Raw genomic sequence first — 15,126 nt, 5'->3', positions numbered from 1 at the left:
GTGGGTAGTAGTGGACAACTAAAATGGCAAAGTTTATTGCCACGAAGAAAATTGTTAAAACGCCAGAGTTGGCAAAACTCTTTATTGAACATCTCTACAAGCTATATGGCTTGCCCGCAGATATAGTGTCGGATAGAGATAGAAAGTTCTCAACAGTCATTTTTGAAGGGAAATCTTCAAAAAGTTGGATACTACTCTGAGTATGAGTACGGCAGATCATCCGGAGTCTGATGGTCAAACTGAAAGAGTTAACCAAATTCTAGAAAATATGCTGTGTTCTTATGTTAGTAAGAAGCAATCTAATTGGGAAGAATACTTGCCCTTATTGGAGTTTGCCTATAACAGCTCCAAACACTCAGCGACGACGACTGGATTTACACCATTCATGTTAATGTATGGATTCCAGCCGAGATCTCCGATGGCTGTAGGCCTAGAAAAGGAGAAGATTCAATATGTCAAGGATTTCCTTGAAGATACGAATGATATGCTCAGAGCCGCACATGAGAGCATTCGTAGCGCTCAGGATCGCGCTAAAACTTATGCGGATAAAGGACGTAGAAAGGTGACCTTTGCAGAAGGTGACTTTGTATTCCTCAAGGTTCCTGCGCAGTCAGAAACCATGAAAACGGGAAAGTGTGATAAACTTTCTCCGAGATATTGTGATCCTTTTAAAATCCTTAAGAAGATTGGGGACGTAGCATATAAACTTGAGTTACCGGAGAGTTCTCAAGTCCATCCTATCTTCCATGTTTATAAACTGAAGAAATCAGTTCACGGGTTAGAAAACACAGTTTCTCCAGAGATTTTGGTGGACTTGATAGAGCCACCAAAGATACCATATGAACCTGAAAAGATTCTAGAGTATCGTGACAGACAAACCCGACATAAAGTGTACCAAGAGGTACTTGTTAAATGGACAGATAGGAATGAGGAGGTAGCAACCTGGGAACGCCGTAGTGCAATTTCCAAAAGGTTTTCCCAGTTTGTTTTCGAGGACAAAAACTCTTCTTAAGGGGGCGGTAATGTCACGTAGGCTGTAACGCCTGTGAGATCGACGGCAGACCGGATGGCTATATCCGGGGTTTAGTGGGAGAGGACGCCCATGCGGACGCCCATGCAGAGTCATGGGCGGTCAGGCTAGTGTGGACGGCAGGCCACACACTATATAGCTTGGGGGATGAGGGGCAATCCTCATTCTTCCTCTATGGCTGGGTGGTGAGCCAGAGGCCGTCCCCTCTTGTGGTAACGCCCGTAGCGGCGTTACGGATATGTAACATATATACGGGCATATAAAATATAAATGTTACATACATGTGTATGCATGCATGCATGTTTGAATATGTGTGTGTGTGTGTGCATGCAAAGTGTACGTGCACCATAATTCTTGCGTAGGCATATTTGAATGTGTGTGTGTGTGTAAAAAACAACCATATGCAAGTTTCAAAAGAATAGCAAAGAGCTGCACCATAGTTCTTGCGCATGCATATTTGAATGTATGTAAAAAAAACAACCATAATCATATATAAACGTTTCAAACATTAAAAAAAAAAGAGCAAAGAATTCACAACCCCTCTCTCTCTCTCTCTCTCTCTCTCTCTCTCTCTCTCTCTCTCCGAGCACAAGCTTTCACCGATCCTTCTCTCTCGCACACATGTAATAAAAAAACTTTGAGACAAATTTTTTAAAAATAGAGCGCTTTTCTCTCTCTCTCTCTCTCTCTCTCTCTCTCTCTCTCTCTCTCTCTCTCTCACATGCGTCTTCACCACTCCTTCTCTCTCACACATGCAATAAAAAATGTTTAAACAATTTAAAAAAACACAACGCTTTGTAGGCTTACTCAATTAAAAAAACACAACGAGCTTACTCTCTGTTGATGTGGTTGATAGGTTGGTTGACGTGGACCCGCACAACCACACAATAGACACACGCTACCCACACACACACACACAACACACAGATACATCCATGTAGGTTGACTGCGCCTTCGCTCGCTCGCTCGCTCGCTCGAGAGAGGAAACTTAGCAGCAACAACAGGACGTGGACAACTAGGAGCAAAAACCGTGAAGGAGAGAGTTAGTAGCTCGCAGAGACAGTAAATAGCTCACCACCGATTATCCGCAATTGTGTAGAGCACTTCAGAGCATGCAGAAAACAAAAAAAGAAAGACATCAGGCACTGTGTGTGTGTGTGTGTGTGTGTGAGAGAGAGAGAGAGAGAGAGAGAGAGAGAGAGAGAGAGAGAGAGAGAGGAAACTTACCAAGTGCATGTGACTAGAAGCAACAACGCGTAGAGAAGAGGAGAGGTGCATTCAAATGGCGAAGCTGGCCGTGTAAGCAATAATGAAGGCGGCCACGATGTGCGCCTGCAACCTGGGACCGTTCTCATTGTTGCCAGAGCATCAACCCTGTGGACGTGCAATGGAAAGGGGCGGCGCTGCGCTACATCAACCCTTAGGACCTGCAATGGAGAGGGGCAGCGCTGCATTGGAGTGGTGGTGACCCAACCTGCAACCATGCAGTGTACAAGTGTACACGTGGAGGAGGTCGACCAAAAAAAGGGACACGTAGAGGGCAGGGACCCCTAAAATTATATATATATATATATATATATAGATATAGATATAGAGATAATAGAATATAGATATAGAAGATCGGATGAGATAAGATGGGTACTCGTAGACATGACTAAGGTGTTCTTGTACTCGTTCACTCCTGCTTTGGTACGTGACCCTCTCGATAACAATCACAAGCCTCTGCAGCCCTGCCTCGCCTGCACTCCCTTGACAGCACGGCTCTCTAGCACCTGCTTTGCAAGGCCTCTGAGTGCCAGCTGTCCACGTCCAATTGGCTCTCTGTTCCCGGTAAGTTAGTCATTACGAACTGTACACCATTGCATCCTATATTTTAAAGCACGGATTTTCTCTCGTTTTCTCATTCAATTGATTCTAGTCGTTGTCCTTGCACGTGTATTAGGAGAAATTTTGACATCCATAACCCATGCTCCCATCTCTTAGCTTACATTTTAGTCCGTACACATGAGCCTGGGGGCCTTGAAATGCCTGTGACATCCATAACACATGGCAGCATACACAGTAACCATGTATCGGAGTTTCTTGAAATGATCCAACATCCATAACCCATGCCCTTTATCTAGGCTTACATGTCAGTCTGTACGCACACATGTATCACGGAAAACTTGAAATGCTGTGGCGTACAGAACCCATGCCCTTATCTTGAAGTCAGTCCACACGTTGATGTACTCTTGAGATGCCGTGACATTCGTAACAAATGCATATATGTCAGTCCGAGCATGTATCAATGAAATATAGCCTGAAATGCTGTAATATGCATAGCTCTGCTCCCAACTCTAACCTTACATATCTGGATTCAAAATTCTATGAAAGAGATCATAAGAAGCATTCAGTCCATCCTGTCATGGTTCGTACCTAACTGAATTTTGGCGCTCCTTCCCATTGCCATTGTTCTGCAGAAAACGAAAAAGATATAGACGAATCATATTTTGTTATCTATGAGGCTGACTTGAACTCACCTCGGATGCATGCACAGGATAGTGTGGGTGAGATAGATACCACTGTGACCCCTATTTGATTAAGGGACAAAGCCACTGAGTGATGGTGAGGTTAGTGTTTGAACACAGGTGGAGTAAGGTGCATGCTTGGCTTAGATTCTCTGCAGGCATTGGCCTATGAGAATGAGCAGATTGGGGAACAAAAGAGATGGAAGTTGGACACTAGATGTAAGGAAAACCCAGCATAGATTCAATGTAGAGGAGAAAGGGCCAAGTTTGGAGGTGTTCGGGCAGCTTTAGACCAGACAGAAGCAGTCCAGCCCAGGTGCCCAAGGCCTGGCCATGTGAAGAACCTCTTAGGGTGGCAAAAGGGGGGTTTCCCCAAATTTTGGGCCGTCAGCCTTCAGGGCAAGCTAACGAACAGCTGGGCTGGGTTGGTGGTATCATATGGTTTGATTGTTTCAGTTTTACCCGCTGTCTAATTGCTTCGGCAAGATGGTCATGGTCAGGTGTGCATGTCTAGCACATGGAGCAGTGCCAGTCCGTACTGTGAGCCACCCTTTGGAATGATGATGATGTGTTCCGAGCATTGATAGGCTTTCAGCCAAATGCAAGGGCACTTAGTCAAGCATGACATGAATTGGAGGGCCATAGTTGCCCTACGCTTGGGCTACTACTGTAACGCCCCTGGGCACAGGCAAATTGACTGTCCCGTGCGACGTCGTCATTAGGAGGAACTACAAGAAGTAAGACCACAAAGGGAAGCAAACCGAGCAGGAGTTGACGCAGAAGTAAACATGGTATGGACAGAGAAGCATCAAGAGAAGCCACCAATAGTAATGGCAGTGACAAGGTCGCAAGGACCTAGGTCAGGTAGGAATGCTGATCCGGAAGAAAAGTTGAAGCTAGAATAGTGGGTAGGGTGGTAGAGGGTAGAATAGTGGTAGGGTGGTAGAGGGTCCAAGAACAAATCACTAAGCTTGTGTAGAGTGTACGAGAAGTGGTACGGGTGATGCAAGAAAGCCTGCTCCTCAACGAGCAAGCTGACACTAATCTGGACAGAACAAGTTTGGTCACTGAACGAGCAAGCTGACACTAATCTGGACAGAACAAGTTTGGTCACTAAGAGACAAGACATTGCAGCAGGGAAAAAGCCATTAGGCAGTGTGAAGATGACTCAAGAAGGGGTGTGGAGTGCCAACTGGAGCCCACAACAGCCTATAGTAGAAAAATCACCCAGCAAAAGGAATCGGAAAAGAATCCCAAGCAAGTTTGGACAAAAGAACTGATAGGAGAAGGTGAGTAAAGAGAAAAAGAAGCCAATAAGGAAGAAGCAAAGATGAACAGAAGCCAAATTATGTCAAGTCAGGAAGTAAGGAGGAGTAACCCTGAAGAAGAATATGACCTATGGGAGCATCTCAGCAAAATGAAGTTGAATATAACACTAGATCAAATGCTAAATGTGGTACCTAACTACAAGCAAAAGTTGCTCCAGGTCATAGTGCCAAATGAAAAGTTGGTGCAAGTGCCCGTTCGGGAAGTGTGGACTCTGACTGCGGAGTGTAGAATAATGAAACAGTTCAAGATTGCAACACGGCTGTTCCTGAAGTAACTACAAAAATAAGAGGGCAGACAGTGTCACAAGTGATCCTAGATGGGAGATCTAGAGTCAACATAATATCAAAGAGTTTGGAAAAGAAACTAGGAACCACAGAAATACAATCTGCTCTATTTAAGATCAGGATGGTTGATCAAAGGAGGGTGAAACCGGCCTCTGATAGAAAACCAGAGTGCGGTAGATTAGCAATCACCCGTCCACTTGTAGTCTAGATGTGAAACAAAGCAGATTGGAGCTAGAGTGCCCAAATCTGAAAACACAGCGACACTTGTTGGCCCCAAAGCTTGGCGCCCCTTGCGGTATTTCTTTATTCAATTATAATAATATGAATGGCTGAGTACAACACAAAGATCAGCCAAGAGTTTACACCTGTATATCCAATCTGACGGCCCACAAATCCTTCTTAGCACAGAGGATCTATGCACACAGATCTGTGTCTCCAAATAACACACTGTGCCTCCCTCTGATCAGCCAAGATCACTAAGCAGGCCAACCATGGGCATACATCTGGCATAACTCAAGTGCATGATACATCATCTCAGCTCAAACATACATATGCTGTCCAAACTCTGTCTCAACCCTTGTCAATCTGCCATACCCCTCCTCTCACAAGGGGCCAGATAACTCATATCTGCAACAGACATCAAGCAGTAGAAAGAGAGATAGATGAACAGAAACAGAGCTTACCAAATTCAGCTCGTGAAACAGCACTGGAGGAAGCAACAGCACCAATCTGTACTTTTGCAGGCGCTTGTATCCACAACCCTGCTTCACACATGTGCTTGTACTTGCTTGTACCCTCCTCCTGATGTTCACTCTTATGCTGTCCTTGAAAATACAGATCTGAAAATCAGCACTGTACCCGTCTGTACCACCTCGGGATACGTGCCAGGAGTTGTACTTGCACAGGCAGCCTGCTGTCCTGATTCTGGTCGCCTGAATCTGAGTAACCAGGCCTGTCCAGCACCTGTCTGCACCGCCTGCAACAACTGCACTTGCTGTACCTGGCTGTCCGTACACTGTACGGCAGCCGTACAGTACTGTACTGGCTGTGTACTTGCTGGTACAGCCTGCACAGGACCTGTGCGCAGAGAATCCAGCAGAGAAAGAGTGCTTACAGCAGATTTCAGCAGCCGCCTGTGTGTAGCGTGGACCAAGAAAGAGCCTGCAGCCTGTCCGTACAGGCTGTATGGCTGGTTTGCACAGAGAAAACAGAAGCAATCAATCTCCAGCAGCCTCCTCCTCCTTCCACAGCTTTTCCACGCTTGTAATCTCACTTTTGCTGGTACAGCCTCCCCAAAAGGGAAGAGAGAGAGAGAGAGGAGAGAGAAACACTCCAAAAGTGGCTCCTCCCCAAAATAATCCCTAGGGCCCCAAACTTTAATAAGTTCCCTAGGGCCACTAAGGCCTAGGGGCAAACTTTAATAAACATTAAAGTTTAATGTTTCTAGTTCCCCCCTTCACACCTAGGAATGTCCACACATCTTAAACTCTGTCCGGGCACCCCCCATGTGAATCTTAAAATATTCTGACTCTGCAACCACCATGCCCACACTTGTACTGCTCCATTTTCACAGGGCCATGACATACCCCCCTCTTGAAAAATGGCAAGCGTCCTCGATTGCATTCTGGTGATGCATCAAAATATCCAAAGTGAAATATACAATATGGCAAGATCAGCGTCCCAATCTCTCTAAGCCATACACATGTATCATCATTCACTGTAAACCAATGGCATAGTAATAGTCCAAGTCGTATACCACTGTGAACCATACATATCCACAAAAATCTCATGTGACTAGTACACATATATCATAGAAGTCCCATAAACAGATGTACTGTCAGCCTCAGTACCTTCGGGTGAGATAAAAACTGCACCAAGCGACCTCTAGATGTCATCTGAGCCTGTCTGTATCAAGGGAGTGGAGGTGCTACCCCCCTCTTGAGCATCAGGTAATGCTCCAGACCCATGCTCTGCTGAACTTGAATGAGCCACAATAAGAGTCGGCTCTAACTCAGAGGCATCGAGATAAAGCTGCAAAACCTGAGGTGAATCTGTTAAGTCACCTTCCTCCATCCACTTCGCATCCATCGGTGAATAGTTCTTGAACTTCACAAGATAGCGACGGGAAACTTTACCTCGTACCTTCCTTTCTTTATGTGCCAGTATCTGCTCTGGAATCAGAACCTCATCAAGTTCCTCAACTTCCGGCTGAGCCTCATCTGATACATCCTCAGGCACATCCCCACGGAAAGGTCTAAGAAGACTCACGTGAAAAGCATTATGAATCCTCCAGTGATCTGGTAACTTCAAACGATAGGTTACCTCACCAATCTTTTCCAAAACCTGAAAAGGTCCATAATATCGCATGCTCAACTTAGGGAATAAGCGCTCTTTACCCTTCATCTTCTTGAGTCTAGCCTTTTCAAAGCGCAAAAGAACCCAATCATCCAATGCAAACTGTAAATCACGTCTGTGACGGTCTGCGGCTTTCTTTTGCTTCTGCTGAGTTTTCTGGAGGGCCAACTTAACTCTCCGATAAGCTTCATCCAAGCTCTCCACATACTGATCAGCCTCAAAGATCTTATCCTTTGTATGCAAAATGGGTGGTACCTTCTTCCCTCCTTCTACAATCTCAAAAGGCGCCTTGCCTGTCGAGCTATGTACAGTGTTGTTATATGCAAACTCCACCAAAGAAAGATACTTTTCCCATTGTTGCTTGTGCTTTGACACATAACACTTGAGAAGATCCAACACTGTAGAGTTAGCCTCTTCTGACTGACCATCTGTCTGTGGATGAAATGACGATGAAAACTTGAGAGTTGTCGAGCTATGTACAGTGTTGTTATATGCAAACTCCACCAAAGGAAGATACTTTTCCCATTGTTGCTTGTGCTTTGACACATAACACTTGAGAAGATCCAACACTGTAGAGTTAGCCTCTTCTGACTGACCATCTGTCTGTGGATGAAATGACGATGAAAACTTGAGCGATGAAAACTTGAGAGTTGTACCCATGTTGTCAAACAACCCTCTCCAAAACAAACTCGTCATCCGTGGATCACGGTCACTAATGATAGACGTAGGCAAGCCATGATACTTGAAGATGTTCGCCATGAACAACTTCACCATATGATCCACTTTAATTGTCTTCCGCACGGGAATGAAATGAGCCTGCTTACTGAACCTGCATATGATAGTCCAGATGCCATCATTTCCCGTTTGTGTCCGTGGAAGATCAAATACAAAATCCATGGCAATGCTCTCCCAAGGTCTATCCGGAGTAGGTAAAGGCTGTAATAACCCAGGTGTCTTCTGACGGTCAAACTTTACCTTCTGACATACGATGCATTGCCTCACAAAGGCATCAACATCTCTTCTCAAGGTTGGCCAATAAAAGAAAGTCTCCACTGCTTTGACCGTGGCGTCAATACCTCTATGACCTGCATACGGTGGAGCATGACTTTCAATCATAACCTTGAGTCGCAATGGCCTGGTAACACACAGTCTGCCATGCATCAATAAAAACCCATCTCTGAGAGTATAGTGCTCATGCCGCTGACCCTCAGACATCTGATCATACAACCTTTCAAAATCCTCATCATGGGCATACTGCTCTTTCATTTCATCAAGCTCATGATGATAAGCAAGTGAAACTGCAGAGACCTGTGGCTTGCGTGACAAAGCATCTGCCACTACATTCTTTTTGCCTTCCACATGCACAATCTGGAAGTGAAACATCGACAAAAAGTTTGCCCAACGCATATGCTTCTCTGAAAGCTTAGTCTACGTGAGGAAGTAACGCAAGGTCTGATGATCTGTCTGTACAGTGAAATCAGTCCCAAGCAAGTAGTGTTTCCATGTAGAAAGAGTGTGAATTACAGCCAACATCTCTTTCTCATACACCTGTAAATGCTTCTCAGCATCTTGCAAAACTCTACTCTCATAGGCTATCACATGTCCCTCTTGCATGAGAACTGCACCAATGCTACTTCCACATGCATCACACTGGACAACAAAAGCCTTTCGGAGGTCCAGTAACACCAATACTGGGTCCGAAGTAAGCTTTTCTTTGAGCTTTTTGAATGCTGTAATTTCCCGATCAGCCCATCTAAACGGAGTTGCTTTCTTCGTCAAAGCATGAAGAGGCGAAGCAATTTCAGCAAAGTGCCGTATGTAACGCCTGTAGTAGGAACACAATCCTAGAAAACTGCGTACATCATGCACGGTCCTCAAAGCTGGCCAATTAAGTATTGCTTCCACCTTTGCTGGATCCATATGGACTCCATGACCAGACACAATATGCCCCAAGAAATGTATCTCCTGCAAGAAAAACTCACTCTTCTTGCCATTAACCACCAACCTATGGTTTCTGAGTTCTACAAACACAATGGCCAAATGCCTTCTATGCTCTTCCTCAGTTCGTGAATGCACAATCATATCATCAAAGAATGTGCCCACAAACTCTCTATGAGGCCTGAAAATCCTGTCCATCATTCTGTTAAATGTGGCAGGCGCATTTGTCAAACCAAAGGGCATAACCAAGAACTCATACAACCCAAATGTGGTTCGGAATGCTGTCTTATGCACATCCTCGGGTCTAATGCGTATCTGATGATACCCGCTTTCAAGTCAATACGACTAAAAACTGTGGAGCCCTGTAAGCGGTCCAAGATGTCATCGATCCTCGGTATGGGGAATCGATTCTTGATGGTATTCTTGTTCAGCGCCCTGTAATCAATACACATGCGCCAAGAACCATCCTTCTTCTGCACTAAGAGCACAGGTGAGCAAAAGGGTGATGAGCTAGGCTGTATCAACCCTTTATTCAAAAGCTCCTGCACCTGACTAATAATCTCTTCCTATTGGGCTGCACTAACACGGTACGGCGGTCTATTCGGTGGAGTACTACCAGGAATCAGATCTATGGCATGATCTTCTGGCCTCTCAGGAGGTAATTCTCCTGGCAATGACTCGGAAAAACAGTCTTGAAACCCACTTAAGAAATCAGTCCTGTCCTTATCTAACATAGACAAATTAGACTTAGACTCATCATCCTGTGCATCCTTTACATAAATCAAGTACGTGGAAAGATGCTTTTTCATTACTGATGAAATCGCCGAAGCGGATACAATAGGAACAGATTCCCCTTTGAGTTTTACATCCAATACATGCTCTTTCACTCTATGAGTCAGAGTGATTTTCCTATTGTAAGTATCCACCACCGCATGTACCCTGTGGCACCATGGCATCCCCAACAAAACATCACAGCCATCCAAAGGCATGATGAAGAACTCTTCGCTGTCCACATAACCCTGCAAACGAAGCCGAAGCTTCCCAATGATAGGAGTAACGGGTTCTGCATACCCTGGACAAGCCATATTTGCCTCATGTAACGGCCCCATCTCCTCTGCGCGAATCCCCAATCGGCCAACCACAGTTGCATAGAAACGCGTTTCATACAGGTTCGAAACGTACGAAACGTTTCGAAACGTTTCGTCCTGTATGAACCGCGTTTTTTTCATCATCCATTTTTTTTATTTTTTTATTTTTTTATTTTTTTATTTTTTTAATATTTTTTTGTGTGTACAATGTAGAGACGGATTGCATTGAGAGTTCTCTCCCAGGATTGCAGTTCAGGGCCTTGTGAGAGAAACTGGAGTACATGGGCTCTTTTTCACACGAAAAAGAGAAATAGACTCTCCTCAGCACAATTGGAGAGGCTTGTCTTTTGTCATTGCAATCTCTGATTGCTAGAACAAAAGGGTCATCCCATTGAGCCTCGCCAAGTGAATCCAGATAAGATTGATATCATGAAGTGCAAGGAGATTCCTGAAGGAGCAAGGAGGACCTGCGGCTTTAGGGTTTCATGGGAGAGACATACACAGAGAGGGAGAGTAAGAGAGAGAGAGAGGGAGAGAGAGCACACCAATGTTTGGTGGGTGTGAATAGTTGGCTTGTTGTAGTTAGGGGCACACCACAACCCCTTTATAAGAAGAGTGACCTTTACAATGACTTGGAGTGCACTCCACACATATGACTTGGAGTGCACTCCACACTTATTAATAAGTGAATGTGAAACGGACCAAATAATGGGCATACACTTATACACATGTACACGCTTGTACATACTTGGGGCCTTTACCCCAACAACCTCCCACTTAAAGGCCAGTGTGTGCCTAAAAGAGGAGAGAGATCAGCAGATGTCTGATCATCCAATGCCCATCAAGTGCCTGCAGTGAGCAAACCTCTCTGGAGGTAAACTCTTGGTCAACAGATCCGCTGGGTTGTCATCCGTATGAATCTTGACAAGCTGAATCAGCTTGTCCTCTATCACCTCTCTGATGAAGTGATACTTCACATCCACATGCTTCGTCTTTGCATGAAAGACAGGGTTCTTTGCCAACTGGATGGCACTCTGACTGTCACAATGCAACAATGGAATATCCCCTGTATAGCCCAAATCTGCCACTAACCGAGATAGCCATAATGCTTCCTTGCAAGCCTCTGTGGCTGCAATATACTCGGCCTCTGTAGTAGATAAGGCAATGCACTTCTGCATCCTGGATATCCATGATACTGCACCTCCTGTGAATGTAAACACATAACCGGTAGTAGACTTCCGGTTATCTGGATGACCGGCATAATCCGAATCCGTGTAACCATGCACTAATGCATCCTGTTTGCCAAAGCAAATGCACATATCCTGTGTGCCTTTTAGGTATCTCATGATACCCTTCACTGCTTCCCAATGCTTCTTGCCAGGGTTGGCCATATATCTGCTAACCACACCAACTGCAAATGCAATGTCTGGTCTGGTAGCAACCATGGCATACATGAGACTGCCACAAGCTGAGGCATACGGAATCTTGGCCATATCAGCCCTGTCTCTATCTGACTGTGGGCTGTCCATAGCACTGAGTTTCACATATGGAGGCAACGGAGTACTAGTCTTCTTCCCCCCATCCATATTGAACCTCTGCAAGACTTTGCCAATGTATTCCTTCTGAGACAAATACAACACATGCTGATTTCTGTCCCGAAGAATCCGCATACCCAAGATGTGATTTGCATCACCCAAATCCTTCATATCAAAGGTCTGATGCAGCCTCTGCTTCAAGGCATCCATCTCCTTACGAGATTTCCCGGCAATCAACATATCATCAACATACAAGATGAGGATCAATAGACTGCCATCCAAAGCTTTCTTGGTGTACAAGCAGTGATCTATGTCACTTCTCCTGAAATCTTGGGATTTCATGAATGTATCAAATTTATGATACCATTCCCTTGGTGCCTGTTTGAGCCCATAAAGACTCTTTTTCAGCTTGCATACAAGCTTCTCTTTCCCTTTCACTGCATAACCCTCTGGCTGCTTCATATATATCTCCTCATGGAGATCTCCGTGAAGAAAGGCTGTCTTCACATCCATCTGAACCAATTCCAGATCCTCATGTGCAACCAAAGCTAACACAGCTCTAAGTGTAGTCATTTTGACCACTGGAGAGAAGATCTCATCAAAGTCCACACCATATTCCTGCTTAAAGCCCTTTGCCACTAATCTGGCTTTGTACCTTGGCTTAGTCCCAGGTGTAACTTTGAGCCTGTAAACCCACTTGCATGGCAATGTCTTTTTGCCAGTAGGTAGCTGCACCAAATCCCATGTGCTATTCTTATGCAAAGAATCCATCTCTGACTGCATAGCACGCTCCCATAGAGCCTTATCTGCCCTCTGTAAAGCCTCTTTGTAACATGAGGGCTCCCCACAGTCAGTGAGCATCAAGTAGTCAACCCCTGGAACAAACCTGTCAGGGACTCTGGAGGGTCTAGTGGACCTCCGTACCCAATGACCATCATTTGCAGGTTGCTGTCCAGCCTGCATATCACCCATCGGTGGCTCCTGTTCCATGCCATAAGGCTGAAAAATCATGCCCGGTATCTCCTCTAACTGTGGTATATCCATAGGGATATCTTCTGCCATATCTGGCTGTCCATTTGGACCATTTTCAGCACCATTTAAGGGCTGGTTTTCCTGCTGTAATGGCTGATTTACAGCCCTTTGTTGTTGTCCATGATGTCCATCATCATCAAAGATGACTCTGCCAGGCTCCTGTTGCCTTGCAGGCTCCTTATACATGCATGTTTCATCAAAAATGACATCATTGCTGCGTATGATCTTTCTATTCATGGGATCCCAAAGTCTATACCCCATTTCACCTTTGTCACCATATCCTAGGAATATGCATTTATGAGACTTAGGATCAAGTTTGGTGCGCATTTCCCTGCGTATGTGCACGTACGCAACGCAACCAAACACTCTCAAGTGCTTGTATGACGGAGGCTTCCCTGTCCATACTTCTTCTGGCACTTTCCCACCAAGCCTCGTGTTAGGTGACCTGTTTATAAGGTGAACGGCTGTCATAACAGCTTCAGCCCAAAAACCATGAGGTAATGCAGCATGTGACAACATAGAACGGACCTTCTCCTGAATGGTCCTGTTCATCCTCTCTGCTGTCCCGTTTTGTGGAGGATCATAAGGAGTAGAGAGCTCCCTCTTGATGCCTTTAGCATCACAAAAGTCCTGAAACTGTTTGGACATATACTCTCCACCATTATCGGAACGCAAAGCCTTCAGTGTTTTGCCAGTTTGATTCTCAACATGAGCAACAAACTTCTCAAACACTGAAAATGTATCACTCTTCAGACGAAGAGGATATGCCCACACCTTACGTGTGGCATCATCAATAAATGACACAAAATACTTTGCCCCACCCAATGAAAGCTGAGGCATCTCACATACATCTGTATGCACAAGCTCTAACTGAGCATCTTTCTGTCCAAGAGCTTTCTTGTGAGGGCACTGTAGTTGCCTACCATAGATGCAATGCTCACAAAACTGAAAACCTGAGAACTTAAGAGAAGGCAAATAACCATAACGAGATAAGAGCTCCATTCCTTTGACACTCATGTGTCCCAACCGGTTATGCCACAAAGAGATTTGCGGCAACTCGGTTGCATTCACATCGGCATGGTGACAAACACCAGCATACATGAAGTATAGAGTATCAACCTTAGAGCCTCTGGCAACAACCAGTGAGCCCTTACTAATCTTCCACTTTCCACTACCAAATGTGGTAACATAATCAGCATCATCAAGCTGTCCAGTAGAAAGCAGATTCTTCTTGATCTCAGGCACATGCCTGACATCATGGAGCATAAGCTGTGAGCCATCTGAAAATACAAGCCTCACATCACCTCTGCCAAGTATCTTGCATGCATGGTTATCACCCAAATAAACAACTCCTTCATTGCCAGCAGTGTACCTGACAAACAAGTCTCTGCAACCTGTGACATGAAAGGAGGCACCTGAATCAATGATCCATGAGTGCATACCATGACCACCTGTAAGAAGTGAATGGGCATCAAGTGAAGACGTAAATAGGACTTCATCCACACTGTCACCTGCATGTGACACATTGACTTCTTCAATCTTGACTCCACTTTTACCCTTTGGCTTTGCATCTTTGGCTTCACTTGCTTCATCCTTGTCTTTGCCTTTTCCCTTTTCCTTTTGATCATTTTTCCACTTGTAGCATTGCTTTTTGAAGTGTCCCTTCTTGCCACAATAATGGCATTCCAAGTCCTTTTTGGAGCGAGACTTGCTCCTTCCCCTTTCTTGGCTTTTCCCCCTTTGCTGGGATCTCCCACGTGCATTCATTGCATTGGACTTTCCAACAGAGTTGTTTTTCCTGTTCATCTCTTCTTGAAGAAGAGCACCCTCAACATCTGCATATGACAGCATAGCATGCGAATTGCTAGTGGCTGTCCTGAATGTGTCCCAACTCTCTGGCAAAGTGCATAACAAAAAGGTGGCTTTGAACTCATCGTCCATTGCCAACTTTTGATTTATAACCTGGCTGACAATACCATTAAACTCATTGAGATGGGCTGTCATAGAAGCCCCTTCCTTCATCTGAAG

The 15,126-nt window shown here is 45.0% G+C and overlaps 1 protein-coding gene across 1 annotated transcript in view; it reads left to right on the top strand.

Moving 5' to 3' along the window:
• Positions 1–2,634: 2,634 nt before the first annotated feature.
• Positions 2,635–15,126, top strand: part of CRR7 (chlororespiratory reduction 7) — a 53,695-nt gene continuing 41,203 nt past the window's right edge. The window contains exon 1 of the mRNA XM_086823457.1: positions 2,635–2,860. Coding sequence (XP_086679583.1) covers positions 2,681–2,860 — 180 coding nt within the window. The 5' untranslated portion in view covers positions 2,635–2,680. The remainder of the gene's footprint in view (positions 2,861–15,126) is intronic.

Source organism: Cibotium barometz, chromosome 3, assembly GCF_041138505.1.
Source record: "Cibotium barometz isolate CiBa-2024 chromosome 3, ASM4113850v1, whole genome shotgun sequence".
Taxonomy (NCBI): Eukaryota; Viridiplantae; Streptophyta; class Polypodiopsida; order Cyatheales; family Cibotiaceae; genus Cibotium; species Cibotium barometz.
The sequence above is the reverse complement of the archived record's forward strand: the minus strand, read 5'-3'. Positions and strand labels throughout refer to the sequence as shown.